The following is an 18059-nucleotide window of genomic DNA, read 5'->3' as shown; positions in this document are numbered from 1 at the left end:
TACTTGTGATCATCAGAACTCCAAGAGGATTCTGAGTGTTGTTAGGCTTACCTCCAGGTGGTATTGGTAGACGACCGTCTTCAATCATATCTTGAAGTACATTTTTCAGTTTGTAGCATTTCTCTGTATCATGTCCCTTACCTCTATGGTATTCGCATTATGAATTCTCATCCCAGAATTTGGATTTCTTTTCTGGTTCGGGTGTAGGGCCTATGGGTTGAAGTTTGCCCAGCTTCATCAACCTTTTCAGAGCGTTGGAATATGTGTCCCCTAGATTTGTGAATTTCCTTGGAGGGGTACTCTTCTTAGATGGCTCGAGGAGGTTAACTTCATCAGTCTTACTAGTAGAGCCGTAAGAACGACTTGTTGAGCCTTGATATCCATGACCTATCGTTTTGGACAAGATCCCTTTATGAATGTCATCTTCGATCCTTGTCCCTCGTACGGTCAAGTCTTTGAAAGTTTTGATGTTTTGATACCTCAAATGATTTGCATAGATGGGCTTTAGGTTGTCCACGAATTTCTCCACGAGGGTGGCTTCATCCGGGCATTCAACAAGTTGGGTACTAGTCTTCCTCCACCGACTTAGGAAATTGGTGAAACCTTCTTTGTCATTTTGGGTAAGAACCTCTAAAGTGCGCATGTTGACTTGGATTTCAGCATTATCCTCATATTGTTTAGCAAACTCGATTGCGGCATCGTCCCAAGTAGCGATTTTCTTGTGTTCTAGCGAGTAGAACCATTGTTTTGGGATGGTGTCAAGAGATGAAGGAAAGATCCTTAAGAACATCTCGGGTTTAATGCCTTTGATAGACATGTAATTCTTAAAGGCACGGATATGGTTCAAAGGGTTTTCGCGCCCCTTGAAATTCGGGATATCCGTCATGTTGAAGTTGGTTGGCAATTTGGAACTCACAGCCTCATATTTGCGATTGTTCTCCCTATAAATGCCATCCCCTTTGAGATACATCAATTGTTCCTCCAAGTATTGGAGTCGTTTCTCAGCTGCAATCATACCTATGGGAGGGTTTTCGTCACTGAAGTTGTTCACGAAGTCATCGGCTATTTCACTTTCTCGAGGAGGCATCCTTGTTTCTACGGCATATATTCGGCCCTCAATGGTGTCAAGGCGATCATACACTTGGTCTTGAGTAACTTGGAGACGAGCTAGCGCGGCTAGGATTTGAACATTACCATTCTGGAGTTGGTTGAAGTTCGCGTCGCTTGTTTCAGGAATCTTGGAAACTGAATAAGAGATCGACGACGAATCAAAACATTATCGAACACTCTAGCACACTTTCTTGAAAAGAAATGTTTTGACTTGTGAAGTGGGAGTGTGCCACTTGTGTCAGTGAGTTTTGAGGAGATGACAAAGTTTTGAAAAAATGTTAGTCCTAGTCAACTTTAGTGTAGTTGTAGGAGTGGACTCGAAGTGAGGTTTTGAAATGGGTTTTGAGGCCCGAATTTTGACTTGACAATTGGACAGAGTTTCGGCTTGTTTTTGCACTAATGTCAGGCCCAAGTTTCGAAATTTTGCATTTTAAAGAAGGATTTTTTTTACGAAAATCGTCATGGTTTCGTTTAGAAAATGGTGATCACGTATGGTACAAACAATATACAAGCATTATAAGGGATGTTGAGTGCATTTATAAGGGTTTTGGTTTAAAAGGTGGGTTGCCATACCGAACAATCAAACCCGGGGTCTGTGGAGAGGCTTGTACCAAACAAGAGTAAGGCCGATTCCTAGTCCATTTTCTCAAGTAGTGAAAGTCCTTGATACAAACAAGAATAAGTACCATGGTATGGATGACGTCAATCGCTATCCATCCTTAGGCCCAGATAAGAATTAGGACCGTTTAGACGGGACGATTGGTCGAATGGGTTGGGTTGGGCCTAGGAAGGCCGAATGAAACGATCTAGGAAGACCGAGTTATGAAAACCGACAATTATCTTGTACAAACTATTCCCTAACCTTGTTCAAGTTTCACCCTTTTGGCTACACGTAAGTGTATTATCCCCAGCGGAATCGACAAAATGTGGACGCAGGCCCACGGGGGCGCTTGGGAACAAGCGTTTGCATTTGTGGGGTCGCCACCAATTTATTGTGGAAAATTGGAAACCGTTCGAATACCTCGTGCCATGTCAAGACACAAAGTAATGACATGAACACCAAGAACTCGTTACCCTTAGCATTCTATGTCTAGAATGACTCTCGTGGATGCCAATGAACACGGATGTTCACAGAGATCTGGAGTAAGGGGTGAGGGTACGTATTAGAAAGCTATTTTGATCGAACACCTAATCCCGCCCGCCTCGATAGCGGCCTCTACTAATGATTAAGGAAGTTATCTATACTCGATATATTGTCGATTATATGCATGCAATGCAACATCCATTAGATTAATCCTAGCATGTGAAGATTAGACTAAGTCGGTTATCACGTAATTTAACATACAATAAATGTCAAAGTCGGGATTTAAGTTCAATTACATGTGAAGGCACACAAAGAAAATTACAATAATACAATAAAGAAAATTACAATAATTACATCGGGTTTAATTGATTTATGTCGAAAATACTTCTAAAACGGATAATTTTGAGAAAAGAAATAAATAAACACATTAACGAACAGGAATTAGAGTGATAATACAAATAGTAGTTAATTAATACATAAACTAAAACTAGGTCAAAGCAAGACGGGAGTTCAGAGACAGAAATCAACCAGAACAAAGCGCAGCAGAGTGCGCCCTGAAGAAGAGGCGCAGCGATTCTTTCGCGTCTGTTCCTTGGCTCAGTTCTAGCTGTGAAGCCGGAATTGCAAATCGTTAATGTTCGTTGGTGATTTTAAGGCTTGATTATGCTATTTGACTCGGGTGAAAGTGATTAGCAGATTATTTACATGTGATTAATGGTCATGAAAGCAATAAACATGGATGAAACCGATTAGAACGAATTATTACAAGGTTCAACGGAATAATTAACAAATTAATGAACTAAACAAATTAATTAGGTTATTAATGACGAATTAATGATGGATACGATGAACAACAGATGAAAAATATATCAACGACGAATTCCAGAGACTCAATATTGACGAATCGAACCTCTAAAACCCGAATTTGATCTTAATGACGAAAACCCGCAAATATGAATTACTTGGGATTTAAGTCGAGAATTACGTGTTTAATTAAATATTAATGATGAATATATGTTATATGTTATAGTTATTATGCTTAAATTGTCATATGAACAATGAACAATTGAAGAAAGAAATCAAACAAACGAATCACCTAAGGATGAAGGAAGAAGAAAGGAAGTAGGAACAGCGGCAGCCTCACGAAGAGGCGCAGCAGGTGCTGCGTCCTTTCTCGACGGTTATCTTCTGATAATTCGTAAAAAAGAATTTAAAGCATGGTTTTATAAATCGGTTTTATAAATACTTTCGACATAAATCTTGCAATATGATTACAATAAATAAATGACAATAAGTAAAAGAAGGATTTACACCCTCAGACTTACATGTTTGACGAGACGAGATGAACTAAGTATACGTTTAGTGATGCTCGACTCGAATGTAAACGAAAGTGCCCTCATAAGAAGTTGCTTATTGTGGAGTTGGTCAAATTGGTCGGTCATGCAAAACGAGGCTGATACTCAGAAAGATCCGAGCTTACGTGGTCGAAAGTTCAAGCACGTAGACGCCAAAAAATAAGAACGTGGTCTAGAATGCAAAGGGAGAAGAGAAGGGCGGACACTCGCGTGAGAAATATGTGAGACCGAAGGTCTCTATTTATACTAATCACACGGAGGAAATAGGGTTTTCGGAGAAACTTTGGAAGTGAATCTCGAAAATATATGAAAAGATACGAAAAAATACGCAGAAAAGGACTTGGGAAGAGGCGCGCGTGAGCATCTGCGTCTCTTGGAAGAGGCGCAAAGACTTGCTGCGTCCTTTCCCAAGTGGTTTCCCCCTGCGGAAGAAAGATTTCCGTGTTTAGTTTATGGAATAACGGAATAATTTTGTTTTCCTTAATATTTTGTGTGAATATTACGGGAAATTGTTTGCCAAAGATTAAAATATTTATAAAATATGGAATAGAAATATCCGGAACATTCCAGAACATTCTGACTCGGTTTCGGAAAATGAAGACGGTTTTATGACCCGGACTCCAAATGTACTCAAATTACTGCAAAAACGACCGTATCGGCACGTAGATGACAATTAAGAGGTAGACATAAATGTTTGAGCGATCACTTGACGACAAACTTACAAACTGTCACAAATCGTTCCGTGTACCAAACATGCGGCCCAATCATCACCGGGTGGTTTGCGGGAGGTGCAGAAATGAGGTATCTACAGAGCCGCTCTTCTTCCCATAATATATCTCAATATGCTTTACTTTCTGATAAACTTCATGCCCACTCAAAATTCTAGGAGGTTGACGAAGTTCTTGTCTTCCATTGAATGCTTTCTGCTTCTTGCGATAACAATGGTCATGATACAAGAACCTCCTATTTCCCATATACACATACTTACGAGAAGACTTCAAGTATTCAGACTCGATATCCTCCCCACACAATGGACAAGCCTCTTTCCCATGAACTGTGTGCCCAGAAAGGTCGCCATAAGCCGGATAGTCAGATATTGTACACAATAACATCGCTCTCAAATTGAAAGTTTCGTTCTTATATGCATCAAATACTTCTATCCCACTATCCCACAACATTCGCAAATCATCTAGAAGAGGTTCCAAATAGACATATATATCATTTCCAAGTTGTTTAGGGCCGGAAATTAACAACGACAACATCAAATACTTTCTTTTCATGCACACATATGGAGGTAAGTTATAAATAGCCAACACTAATGGCCAAGTACTATGTTGGCTACTCATGTTTCCGTATGGGTTCATTCCATCAGTGGACAGCGCTAGACGTAAGTTTCTAGGTTCATTGCCGAACTCGGGATACTTAGCGTCGAACGATTTCCATTGCATACCATCTGCCGGGTGTCTTAGCTTTTCATCATTTATTCTTCCTGTTTCATGCCAAGTTAACATTTTTGAATCATCGGGATTTGCATAAATCCTTATGACTCTTGGTATCAATGGAAAATACCACAACACCTTAGCCGGGATCCCTTCCTTATCCTTATAACGCCACTCCAAACATTTAGGGCAATTGGTTAGGTTTTGATATAATTTCCGATACAATATGCAATCATTTGGACATGCATGTATTTTCTCATATTTCATACCCACTCCTCTTATTAGTTTTTTTGCCTCATATGTCTTAACAGGTAGAACATTTCCATCTGGAAGCAACTCCTTTATCAAGGCTAAAAAATTAGTGAAACACGTGTCACTCACCCCATTTACCCCCCTTGATATTATACAACTTCACCACAACCGACATTTTTGTGAACTTACAACCAGGATACAGAGGTGCTTCAGACTCACACAACTTCTCATACATGTTGTTAAGGTCATCCCAATTAATAGTGTCATCACCTACATCTTCAAAAGCATTCGACTCATCATCATTCTCTTCATTATCTATAGACACAACATTCAACTTCTCTGCTTCCAACTCTTCCAACTCAAAAAACTCGGCAAACTCGGGATCATCAGTTGGCCTTTCGTGTACCTCAACATCATCTTCTTCAAAGCTATTCTCGTCCTCTAATGGTTCCCCATGAAAAATCCAATGTGTATAGGATCGACTAAATCTCCACTTTTCTAGGTGTATTTTAACGTCCGGAAAAGCCATATACCTAATATTACCACATCTTTCACAAGGACATGCAATACTAGAAGAACCTTTCAAATTGTTCGAAACGACTTCATAATATTCAGCTAAACCATCCTTATAGTTGCGGTCACTCATATTTGCATCAATTATCCAAGTTTGAGTTATTTTTTTACATTCGTAATATATAAGCAACTAATTCAAAAAATCCAATAATAGGCAAACAAATAAACGAAATTCAGGAAAGCAATTAAGCTAAATTATCAACAAATTAGATAATAACCCAAAAAATTCACAAATTCAAAAATAATCGACATTCATAGGCCAGGAAATTGAACATACAATCCTATATCTATAAGCGTTACTAAGAAACATATATACCTGATTGATAAACACGATGAGGGAGAGAAGACGGTGACAACAGTGACGGAGATGAAGAAAGAGAGACGATCAGGGAGGAATGGAGGATGATATTAGTGTATAGTAGCAGTATTAGCTTGTGTTTGTGTTTTGTAGCGCATAGCAGAATAAAGAAATCTGTTATTCTTAAGATTTGCATAACATTAATAACAACGGGTATTCAGTCTACAACCGTTGTTACAACCTAATAACAACGGGTTCTAAAAAAACCGTTGTAATTACTTTTCACTAATTTTGCGCCAAATTATTAACAACAGTTAAAATGTATTACAGATTCAACCGTTGTTATTAGTTTTTATATTAACAACGGTTTTTAAAGTATGACCCGTTGTTAAAACCAATAACAACATAGAACCGTTGTAATTAAGTTTGGTAAAATTCGCGCCATCCATTCTACGTCTTATGGTGATTTTCGTGAATAAGCGTTATTAAAGGGCCGTTATAGTTGCATGTATTTGTAGTAGTGAATACTATAAGGCCCGTGCATCCCACGGGCATTAAATCTAGTATATTTATAAAAGAGGCTTTTTTCGAGCTATTTTAAGCTGTCCACATCATCAAAAATCAATTTAGGAAAGTATCATAAAATAATATTTTTTGATATAAAAAATAAAGTAAAAAATATTTTAATTATTATAATATATATTTCCTAAATTATATGCAAGTGATTTTCTAATTTTTGTATAAAAACTTTTTACATTTCATTTGAAGAAAAAAATATCGTTAAAAAAAATTATGAAAATAGTATAATTATATTCGTACTAAAAAAATGCTATCATTATAGTATAGATTTCATATTATTTGCACATGTTAAAGATGATATGCTTCTTAGTATTTTATATGTTCAACACTGAACATATATAAATAATAAAATTGTCTCACATCGAAAGATTAGCATTAGATGGGGTGATCCTATGATTATAAATAGAAGACATCCTTGTAATTTATTTATCAACCCAAAATCTTTTGAGTCTCTCAAGTATTGTCTTAGAGAGTTCTTAAGAGTTTGTATCATTATCTTCACAATATGATATAAAAAATAATGTGGTATGATTTCATTATAATGGGACCAAGTCACTGAATATTAGTCAAACAATTAAGCGCACAACAGTTAAAGAAATCCAAGTATAGCAAAGAGCTCATGGTTCAGCTACCATCTTAGCTCTAGGAACACCAACACACTCATAATAAAATGCTACAAAAACATTTTCCTAAAAGACCCATAGGCCATAACGGCTTATGTAGTCTTCATACCAAATTTATTTTTATTTTATTATCACGAATTTTTATTTGAGACGGAATAATATGTCTTCAATCTTTTTTTGTTTAAATAGGTACTTAAATTAAAAGACTTACAAATAGAGTTCATATATCAATTAAGGGGGAGTAGGAGGCCTGACTCCAAAGAACAAATCGTTATTACTAGGTGTGAAAAAGATGATGTACTTCTTAGTATGTTATATATCACACATTGAAAAATAATGTAGATGTGGTGAACATACTACGTATAAATAGTAGAAAAGGTGGGGCGATCCTATTATAAATAGTAAAATTGTCCCGCATCGAAAGATTAACATAAGGTGTGTTGATCTTATTATTATAAATAGTAGAATTGTCCCATATCGAAAGATTAACATAATGTGGGGTGATCCTATGATTATAAATATGAGTCATCTTTGGAGTTTAAATATCAACCCAAAATCTTTTGAGTCTCTTAAGTATTTTCTTAGATAGCTCTTATAAGAGTTTGTATTATTACCTCCACAATAGTGAAATTTATTTGTATTATACTTTTGATTTTGGTGGTTTCACAATTATATAATTATATATAGTTATATCATCTCCTTTTCTACTCAAATTTAGTAGTTTAGCAATAATTTATTTATTTTAAATTTTTAAGCTGAATTTTTAAATAACGAACATACATCAGTAGTATATTTATTATATAAGAGACTTTAAAAGTAATGTTACATAATGTTAATTTTTCGTGTTAATTTTTCAAGTTTTAACATTTTTTTCATCTTGAGAGTCCAACCCTTAAAAACTACTTAATATTTATAAGAAAAAAATGTTAATTTTATACTAAAAAAACTTTGGCCTTTAGATAACATTAGTTTGTTAACAATAAGATAAAATTGCACAAATGTTATCTATATACGTGCGAAAAACTTTAGACTCTAGATAAAATTAGTTTGTTAGTATGTGCTCGTTATTAATCGGATTGGATGTTGAGCGTACGAATATTAACATATAGTATTTGCTCATATTATTAAATATAACTACTACTCCGTATTAGATATAGTGAGTAGCAATTGTCCGTATTTCGGGAATCGGGTTGGATATCGAGCTAGGTGTGAATAGATGGTTTATTTCTTAGTATGTTATTTGTCCCATATTGAACTATAATGAAGGTGTTGTGAATATACTACATATAAATAGTAGAATTATCCCATATTGAATGAATAACATAAGGTAGGGTGATCTTATGATTATAAATAGAAGTCATCCTTGAAACTTGAAAATCAACCCAAAATCTTTTGAGTCACTTAACTATTGTAAAAGAGAGCTCTTAAGAGTTTTTTTATTATTAACGGTTAAAACTAAAATTTAACAAACTATAATTTTGTTGTCACTAAATTGTATGTTTGCTTATAGTGACCAAAAACATAGATGAGTTTATCTTTTATGCCTTTACGATGGAATGATAGCAATAAGATGATCATAGGAGTATACATTACACGTGCTTTGTGAAAGAAAGAACATATGGAGTAAAAATGAACTGTGTATCAGTAATTAGAAGATTAATTATTATTATTATGTAAGGTCTTATTAATTGAACAGAAAAAATTGAAATGACTAATTTAAAACATGATATGTGTAAGCAAATTGTCCATATTTGAAGGGTGGGTATATGGTTCAAACAAAATATATACTCCCTCCGTCCCAGTCAATAGTTTACATTTGCTTTATTCTCCCTCACAAAATACAGCAAATGTAAACTATTCATTAATTTCACACCTTATCTTTATATTAATCATAAGAGCTATCAAAGCGCCCCGATTCCCTTACACTTATGATGATTAGTACTTAATAAATTTTGCTAGAATTCGAGATAACAAAACTTTAGAAGCTACTTAGAATCAAGTACGTATCAAGAGACCATAAGGGATTAAGATATTTCATTTTTTTTAGAATTATGTAACACTCGGATTTGAACTTCGAAACAGCTATTCGATAAAGTTCTATCACTTAGTTTTAAAATAATCAAGGTCATTAACTCGTACGAAGTACGGGCTTTCAAACTAGTCTTTTATACGGAGTATATAAGAGATTAAAGCAACCTCATATTTTTTTATAATGTCCCTGTAACTTTCTTTCTAATGATCTTACCTTCCTTATTTTGAACTTAAACTACATGTCACGTAGGTTGTGTTTTTTTTTTTGTCGTCGTTAAAAGACAGATCACATCATCACTCCTAGTTAATCTCACGTAAGGAGTAAGCTGATAATTACTGTAGAACTCAAAGGAAGTAGTATGTTTAGCATACAATGTAACAATTGAACAGCACAAATTTGATGTCGGAGATAATGTTTATGTTCCCTGTCGCTGTGGGTGAGAAGAGTCTTTCTCAACCGTTCACTCTCGAACCCATGTGCTAAACCAACTATGCATGACCTGAAAAATTATCACCGCTAAAAAAGCAGGGGCTGATCTTTACATCAGTGAAAACCAGCCGAAACTACATTAGTTTTTGATCATTCTAGTATGTTAATGATAATTAGCAAGACGATTAGCAAGCATGGGTAGCCTGTGTCACAACAAAAATAAAAATCAGACCCATTACACCTTCACCACTAAATCAATAGACATACAACGGTGTCATCAAAAAAAGAAGCTTCTTCTATGTTGCATTTATACAGTCTTGGCGCTTGCATTTTCTGTTGCCGCCTGGGTCCCATTAGCTCCGTTCACACTACATAATTCTAACTTCCGTCTTTTTGCTATCAGTCGAGGTCTCAGCTGCATGACAGATCAAATGAATTCAGCCAAACAAAGCAAATGAACAACTGGGAATAAAAACTAATTTCTCATCGAGAATCTTCGTCAATGACTCGGCCTCATTTAGAAGTATCTAATACAAGCACCGAGTCAAGTGTCGAACACAACTATTTCACAAGAAATCATGTTGCCTAAGAGTTGTATCAGTGCCGGATACGGGTACGCGAGACAATACGTCTATCATGTCAAGAGTCAAGATAATTGGATCATAAACCTATCATCCGATCAACATGCTTAACTATCATGTCTACAAAAGTGGTAAAGGAATGATGGAATATTCCATAATGAAGTTGCTGGTCCAGAGACTATGGACTTGAGTACGTTTCCTTTGGTACTTTCATGGGTTTGATTAGAGATATAGTTCAATGATCAAAAGCCCCTATCTACAGCCTTCCTTTCTCCACCGTTGGCCTTCATTTGCTAGTGATAATGATTATTACCTCTTCAAATATAGTTTAAATGTTTTAATTGATAATTTGCGAACTTCCAGAACAATGACTTGTAGTTCATCAACTAAATGTTCCGTATCTAGTAATCTTTATAAATCGGGGAGTTATTAACCAGGGGGCATGGGGGCTGATAAAATTGAACTTCATAGTATGGAACTCCAAGGATTAGTGACTTATGTTTAGAGTTCCCCTGATTTAGTGAATAAGGCCTACATAATCCTCTTCCCAAAAACAACTTCGTATTTCACTTTTTACTAATAATCATCTATTTTCCATAAATAAACACAAGAGTAACACATCCAAATATGCACACATAACTTGCAAATTATGCCAGTACAGCAGCGACTTTATATATATATATATATATATATATATATATTGAAATTTGAAGACACAGGCAAAAAGCGCACAGAGCCCGTAGCTTTAATATAAATTGGTTATAAAATCATGTCAAACCATGGTCAAAGTAAAGGTATAACTAAAATATGTTAACGCAGCCCATTTAGTGGTTTAAAGATCATGAGGAAAAAAAAAAAGAGGGCAAATTATCAGCTGCTCACTGATAGCACGACTCAGCGAAGTAGCAAACATTTGATGAACATGTACTGATGTACACATAAAAGTCAACTCATATACAAAAGCCCCTTTCTCAATCACATAATAGGTTATCTAATCAGAAAAATATAAGGGATAGGCTGAAAGGACTTACCATTTCAATGTATTTCAATTGCTTCAAAACTTCTTCAGTTTCAAGCTCCTAGAACAAACAAGAAGCTACAAAGTTATAATTCAGCATGCAAACAAATTTAGGCAAATGTAGATGTATTAGGACCCTATGTCACACTTCAATCTCAGATTAGACAAACATATAATCCAAATCGATAGGAGAAGCCAATCCCCCTCCTGGTCATATAATAAACTGCCATAGTATCAATAACGCGAAACAGTTCTCACCTGAGGCGCAGCACAATCAGCATACGTTGGATCCCAAAGGACTGAGCGAAAGCAATCCCACTTATCAGTTTGAACCTCAAAAAGAGGAGCTCTGCAATGTAAGATTTTTTCCCAGTAATTATAGTAATCCAGCCATTTTTTTAACATCGAAACAGTGTGTAACAGTTTCCAAATACATTAATAACACAGGAATATCGAAGATGAAACCAATAAGAGGAGATTAAGGAATGCCATCTTTATGGATCTTATTAAACATGATATTAGATGCGAATTCCATGTACAGTTGATAACGAAAAACTCTGTGACATACTGTAACATTTAGTAATTAACTATCTACCATGCAGCTTTCCTAATCAGAAGGTACAGAGTCATATACGAGAAACTCGGAAAAGCGTTTCCTTTAAAAGAAAGCACATTAGCCAGCTGCCCAGCTTCACATATCCAGTACTTATACTTATACCTATCCCCTTCTGTGAATAAAAGAAGACAGAACACACAAGAAGAGGCCCAAGGATCTCAACACAAATGAAACCCAAAAATGAGAGAAATTCAATCAACTAAACAAAATTCCATAATTTGTTAATGGAAAAGGGAAAAGAGAGCTTCAATAACTCTGGAGAACATCAATCAAATTAAACCCATAAATCAAAACAGAATAGATTGAGAGTACCTGCGCCACTTTCCACATATAGTTCCATCAGCATCGTCCCCCATGCCAATAATGACATCTCTACATTGAAGCCAATTACCAATAAAAATGGACTTACGCGGCTTTCCAGGAACCAATCTCTGAGTTACGGCCACCAATAAAAGAAAAAAAAAGAGAGATAAAAAGGGAGAGAGTTGGTCAATTCTTCCAAGAAGAAACATAGAATGCATGCGGTAAAATTAATTAAAGCACATAATCCTTACAGATAAATTAACACCAAATGACGGATCCAACTCCTTTGGTTTGGGAATGAGGTCAAGGCCCCTGCACAGAAAGAACAATAGTGATCACTCATAGACAAGGGCAAAACAACTTGAATGGAGAAGCAAAGACAATAAATAATACGCTGACTAGAGATAGCAATACCAGAGGCAGGGCATGATACACTTCAACGTACTAATGTTCAAATGCATATTTTATTCCATTTTTATTCTTCCGGAGTGTGATCAGGCTCAGAAAGTAAAGTGCATATATTACGAGGAGTACTAGTGAAAAATAAAATAAAAATTAGTAGGGACAAATTTAGTACAACTAAAGTTCAATCGTCTTAATAAATATATTTCCTACCCTTTCAAATGATAAAAAGTTCTGAACAGTCGAACAGACATGGATAAATCAGTCTAGTACACTACATATATTGCCCAGTGTTTGTTCTATATCAGAATCTTCGACGAAACCATATCCATATCAAACAAAAAACAACCCCTGTAAATATGAGTGATGGAATCCATACTCAATCCTTACCAATCTAACACCTCTTGACAAGACAAGAAAAGAGGCCCCCATGACAAATGTAAAGGAAGAGATTGGTATACGAACCATTTTTTAAGCTTTATATCTCAAAAATCTCATAGAAAATAATATTTCAAGCTTATAATTAAATGTCTTCATTGAAAAGGTGGTCCTCTTTTTAGGACATTCTTTGTATTTTAACTAAAGAGTCAAGAAGACCCTAACACTTGGATATGTACCTGTCTCCAACAACTTGCACCCGAGTTTGAAAACTAGATCAAAAACACAAGAAATCATTGTGAACACATCCAACATAACTCTCTTCCTCTACATAGCCACTTATTTCATACATATTTTTTCTGTAACAGGGGTACAACTTTAGGGATTTTTTGTGCGAGTAAATTAGCAGTGGAGGAAAAAAGGATTTGGCCTAGAATCTCGCAAGAAAACAAGACTAAAAGAAAGCCTTCCAAACGAGACCACAAATATTAAAAGGCAGAAAAACAACGCAACTGCAAATCGATAATATAAGAGAATTATCAATGTGTGATATATGAAAGTAATTGTGCGCATCCATAAAGAATCTACAATCCTCCTTAGATAATCAAGCTGCCTAAATATCCCAATGAAGCTCGTATTAATGCATGCTCCCCAAGGCCCAAGCTGACCATTACGCGTCCAAATAAGCTTGCAAGTATGTGCAACTGTATGCAACTCCAAAGGCATGCCTTAGGCCCCTCTCCATGTCACCAATTCGACTTCTCAATACTTGACAGTCTAAATGGAAGCCTTAGACCTAAATTGGTAATGTCACCACCACTTATGGTTTCTTGTGAGTTCATTAAGGGTGCACCCCTTTTCAGCATAAAATACAAAAAAAGTAGTTCCACATTGTTGTGACTACCTATGTTACTCCGACACTTCACTTTGATCACGTGTCGTGTGTCCAACACTTGAAGTGTCCGAGATGACACGATACTTCGACACTTTATTTTAAATCAAAAGAAGAAAATTTTGTGGAAAATAACAGTGCCCGACACTCCGATACATGTCGGTCGCGAGGCTTCTCCGACGAGCTTAACAGGGTCACAACCCACTCTAATATTAGGCATGAAGGAGAATTCTTGGAACTCAATCCCTTTTTTTCCAACTCAAAAAAAAAAGGGTCACGACAACCTTGATGATTTACAGGGAAAAGACCCGGCCAAGCCTAGATCTCAAATCTGAGTCTTAGAGACTTCATGAATATCAAAACTCCTAGATTCTATATTCGTGTAGGGCGTGTCCTGCTCCCTAATCACTATGCTTACCCATTTATCCTCAATTTCATTTATCTTTGAGTCATCCAGACAAAGACTTCCGCTTTCAGTTTGAAAGATAAAACCCCTTTCAGAAAAGTGGTTACCCGCATAATATGGAATCTTGGAATCTTGGTTTCAGTCATGGTTGCAATATAGGTTGTTGCGGCATAATCTCGCTATATGTGGCCAATATCGGCTCAAAATGAGGTGATACGCGGTCTTGGTAACCTCCAAAACCTTTTCCAGTGTCACGGCCGACATTAACCATGGATACCAGTTTATATTGTCGAGTAACAAGCACCTCTTTATGAAAGGTGGAACTAATCATCCAGAACAAGATTACCTGATAGTACTCTTTTGAAAGTAACTTGTATCACCCTCTGAGTTATCTTAAGATTCTTAACCGGTGTTTTAAATATTTCTAGGCTCTAACAATGTCCATCAGCAGCGAGAGTACTGTCTTAAAAGCTACGCTATCTGGTTTCTTTACTCTTTTTTATCAGTGATGTAGGATATTACTTAAAGAAAACAAAAGGGGGCGACACTCAAGTACAGAAAAAAAAATACCAAGGGGTGATGCCTATATACAAACGGAAAGCGATAAACGCTATGGAGAGTAATCTTATCTACAACGAGACGAAAAGTTAAGGTCAAGTAAGAATTGAGCAGTTGAGTCCAGTTATACAATAACCTCGAAATTGGGATTGGAACAGTGAAGTTCTGGTTTCTTTTACCTTCATAATATGGAAACGAGTAAGCATAACTCCTTCAATGATTTCATAGGATCACTAAACGGGCAAGAATTTTGTCCTTTTTTAAAAGTAAGATATTATAATAATTAATGGACACCAAGGGGTGACACTTGTGTACAAAAAAATATCAATAAACTGTGTCATAACTCATAAAACATGATATAGGTCAAGTAAACATACTTTGTCATTGGTCCATTCCATTCTGGCACAATTGCTTGGAAACCTTTACCAACTCGAACACCAGTTATATACGGTTGAGTGTCCTTTAACATTAATTCTATAGGACTCGAATGTCCAACAGAAGTTGCATAACCCTTTCCACTTCTAATAATCGATGATTTTGTCACTGCTCTCTCTTTCATCAAGTTATGCTGCTTCTTAGCACAAGATTGACAGTACCAATCATCAATAGGAATCTTCTTTATGCTTGGATTGAAGCAAGAAAGATGAAATGCTTCTTCACACTCGTCGCATATTAGCATTTCTTCGGCTGTCTCAATTAAGCCACAAACATGACATGAGCGAGAATGACTACTCTTGGAACAGGATGGATCATCTTCAACAGAAGGGCCACGTCTATTAAGCAGGTTGTGACTTTGAAGAATAGAAACACATAGCGTCTTCACTGATAATGATAGATCATCCCTCACCACATCTGTAACATGTGCACCCGAGGAAGAGCATTCATCTGTGTCATCAATTTCGGTGATCGAGGGAACTATGCCACCATCCATGTTTAGCATTGATGATGAACAACTATCATCTACACTATACAGCTCAACAATTTTGTTCTTTTTATCTTTTGAAATAGAACCCAGATTGACAAATGGACATCCATCATTTGCATCTGAGGTTGTGAAACGCATTTCTTTGTTGCCGACTACTGCAGATAATGAAGAAAATCTAGCGGTATCCGCTTCATGAACGCCTCTTAATTTCTCCATTGATGTAGCCATAGGGTTTTCTGGTCTGATGGAAGAACTACAAGCACCACTCAGCGATGTATTTGCCGATACTACACTAAAAAAATTAGTTACACCGCTTCTCTGACGCTTCCGCCTTTCATAAACAAAACTTATAGAGTCAGGAGATGGCTTTGCAGAAACACAAGCCTGAGAAAGAGAAGTGTTCTTTAGGGGCCTCCTCCTCTGATATACGAAATTAAGGGGAGAAAAGTCAGACGTATTACAACTCTGGATATGGCTCAATGAGCATCCAAAATCCCCTTTCTGAAGACTGTTATTTGAGGTTCCAGGAATTGATGTGTGACCTAAATCATTATTCATCTTGAATTTATTTGCCACGTTTCAGAAGCGGGCATCAAGTTAGACAAACAGCCTTTCACCCAAATATCTGATACGATACAAAAATCATCGTCGACGAACTAGAAAAGAACCATTTCAGCAACATATTCACCGGAGATTCGGTCGCATAAACCTTACAGTTTCCCTCAAAACCCTACCCTCCTTCACGTTCCACCGTCTCCGAGATCAAAACAAACCCACTTTATTGATAATAGAAGAACCTGAACATTTAAATACAACACAAATTGAGATAAATCAAAATGCAGGTATTGTGCAATTAACATTGCTCCAAGTCTAAATTCTCCCTTCCTCAAATGCATCATCAATCAAATACATTGCTTTAACACAGACAGCAGCAGGAACATAATAATCAGACAATGACAAATACAAACTCATCTACGCATCAAACATGACATGGATCCCCATATATTCATACATTAACAACCAAAAACTGCATAAATTCATACAATCTACATTAAATAAGCCCAGAAACATCAAACAAATTAATCTAAAGTAATAAACAAAGAATCATACTCTAGACTAGTTTCAACTCTATGAATGAAAATATAAAAAATAAAATAAAAACGGTAAACAGAAGAATAAACAGGCAGAAACAACACCTTTTGGTGAGAAATTAGATGGGTAACCAAAAAACTGAAGAATCAGTGGAGAAATCTTATGTGGGTATCTCTCAGAATTCCTCTACAGATATTTCTGCAACTGGTTTTTCAAGATTTTTTTCCCCAAAAAGAAAATACTGGTGTTTTTTTTATTGTGCAGGAAAACGCATGTGACAGGACAGGCGAAACTGTGAAAGAGAGAAAAGGGTAGTGAATGAATGTGGGTATTTTTTTTCCTGCCTGATTTTGCTTGTATTTTTTTGCCAATGCTTGACTCTCTGCAGAATGTTTGAGGGGTTTAGTTTTTGGTTGTAACAAGTGCTTATTGTGCCCAACAAACAACCAGTAGTCTAACCAAAATTCTGGTGTTCTCCTAATATTATAAAAGGTTAGGGGTAAGGAGTATGGGTATTCCCGGAAGAAACAAAACTTTTTCTACTCCAATACACCCAAGTACCCAACTATGCTTGGATTACTATAAGAAGATTGGAATTTTCAAATTAAGAAGAAGATTTCATGAAAACTCTTGGTAACATATTTTGATGTGATTGTTGGACTTGATTAAATCAGTCCATGAATTTTTTTGGGATCTTATTTTACTTGATCGATTTTGTTAAAGATTTTTAATTAAATTGATCGATTTTTATATATTGTAATACCTCATGAAAATACTTTGTGTAATATTTTTTTTTTTTGGTGCGTAAGAGGGGCGCAGCCCCAAAACTACCTATTAGCGATTACACGTGGAGTTGTGACTCCAAAGACATCCTCCCTAAGGATAGGACGGAGTTCATTAAAAGGAATATCTAAGTGCGTAATTAAAGTACTTGCGTTAACTCCTTTATTGGCCAAGAAATCCGCTGCTTTGTTCGCCTCTCTGAACGAGTGTTCCAGCTTGACGCTCCAATGTCTTCCTCGTATAAGATCCTTACAGCGTCTAACAATGAATTGCAACCCATTGCTAACCAGCTGGTCTTCATTAATGAGGTTGACGCAGGGAGAGTTGTCCA

The 18059-nt window shown here is 36.2% G+C and overlaps 1 protein-coding gene across 1 annotated transcript; it reads right to left on the bottom strand.

Moving 5' to 3' along the window:
• Positions 1 to 9855: 9855 nt before the first annotated feature.
• Positions 9856 to 17401, bottom strand: LOC141605712 (uncharacterized). The gene is made up of 7 exons (XM_074424587.1): positions 17050 to 17401; positions 15306 to 16650; positions 12544 to 12604; positions 12302 to 12420; positions 11632 to 11722; positions 11387 to 11434; positions 9856 to 10189 (listed from the first exon to the last, which is right to left on the bottom strand). Exons 2-7 carry the CDS (start codon positions 16409 to 16411, stop codon positions 10082 to 10084), a joined length of 1533 nt encoding a protein of 510 aa, XP_074280688.1. The 5' UTR covers positions 16412 to 16650; positions 17050 to 17401; the 3' UTR covers positions 9856 to 10081.
• Positions 17402 to 18059: the final 658 nt, after the last annotated feature.

The sequence above is a fragment of the Silene latifolia genome, chromosome 10 (assembly GCF_048544455.1).
Source record: "Silene latifolia isolate original U9 population chromosome 10, ASM4854445v1, whole genome shotgun sequence".
NCBI classification, from domain to species: domain Eukaryota; kingdom Viridiplantae; phylum Streptophyta; class Magnoliopsida; order Caryophyllales; family Caryophyllaceae; genus Silene; species Silene latifolia.
Note: the sequence above shows the minus strand (reverse complement) of the source record. Positions and strands in the feature narration are given on the sequence as shown.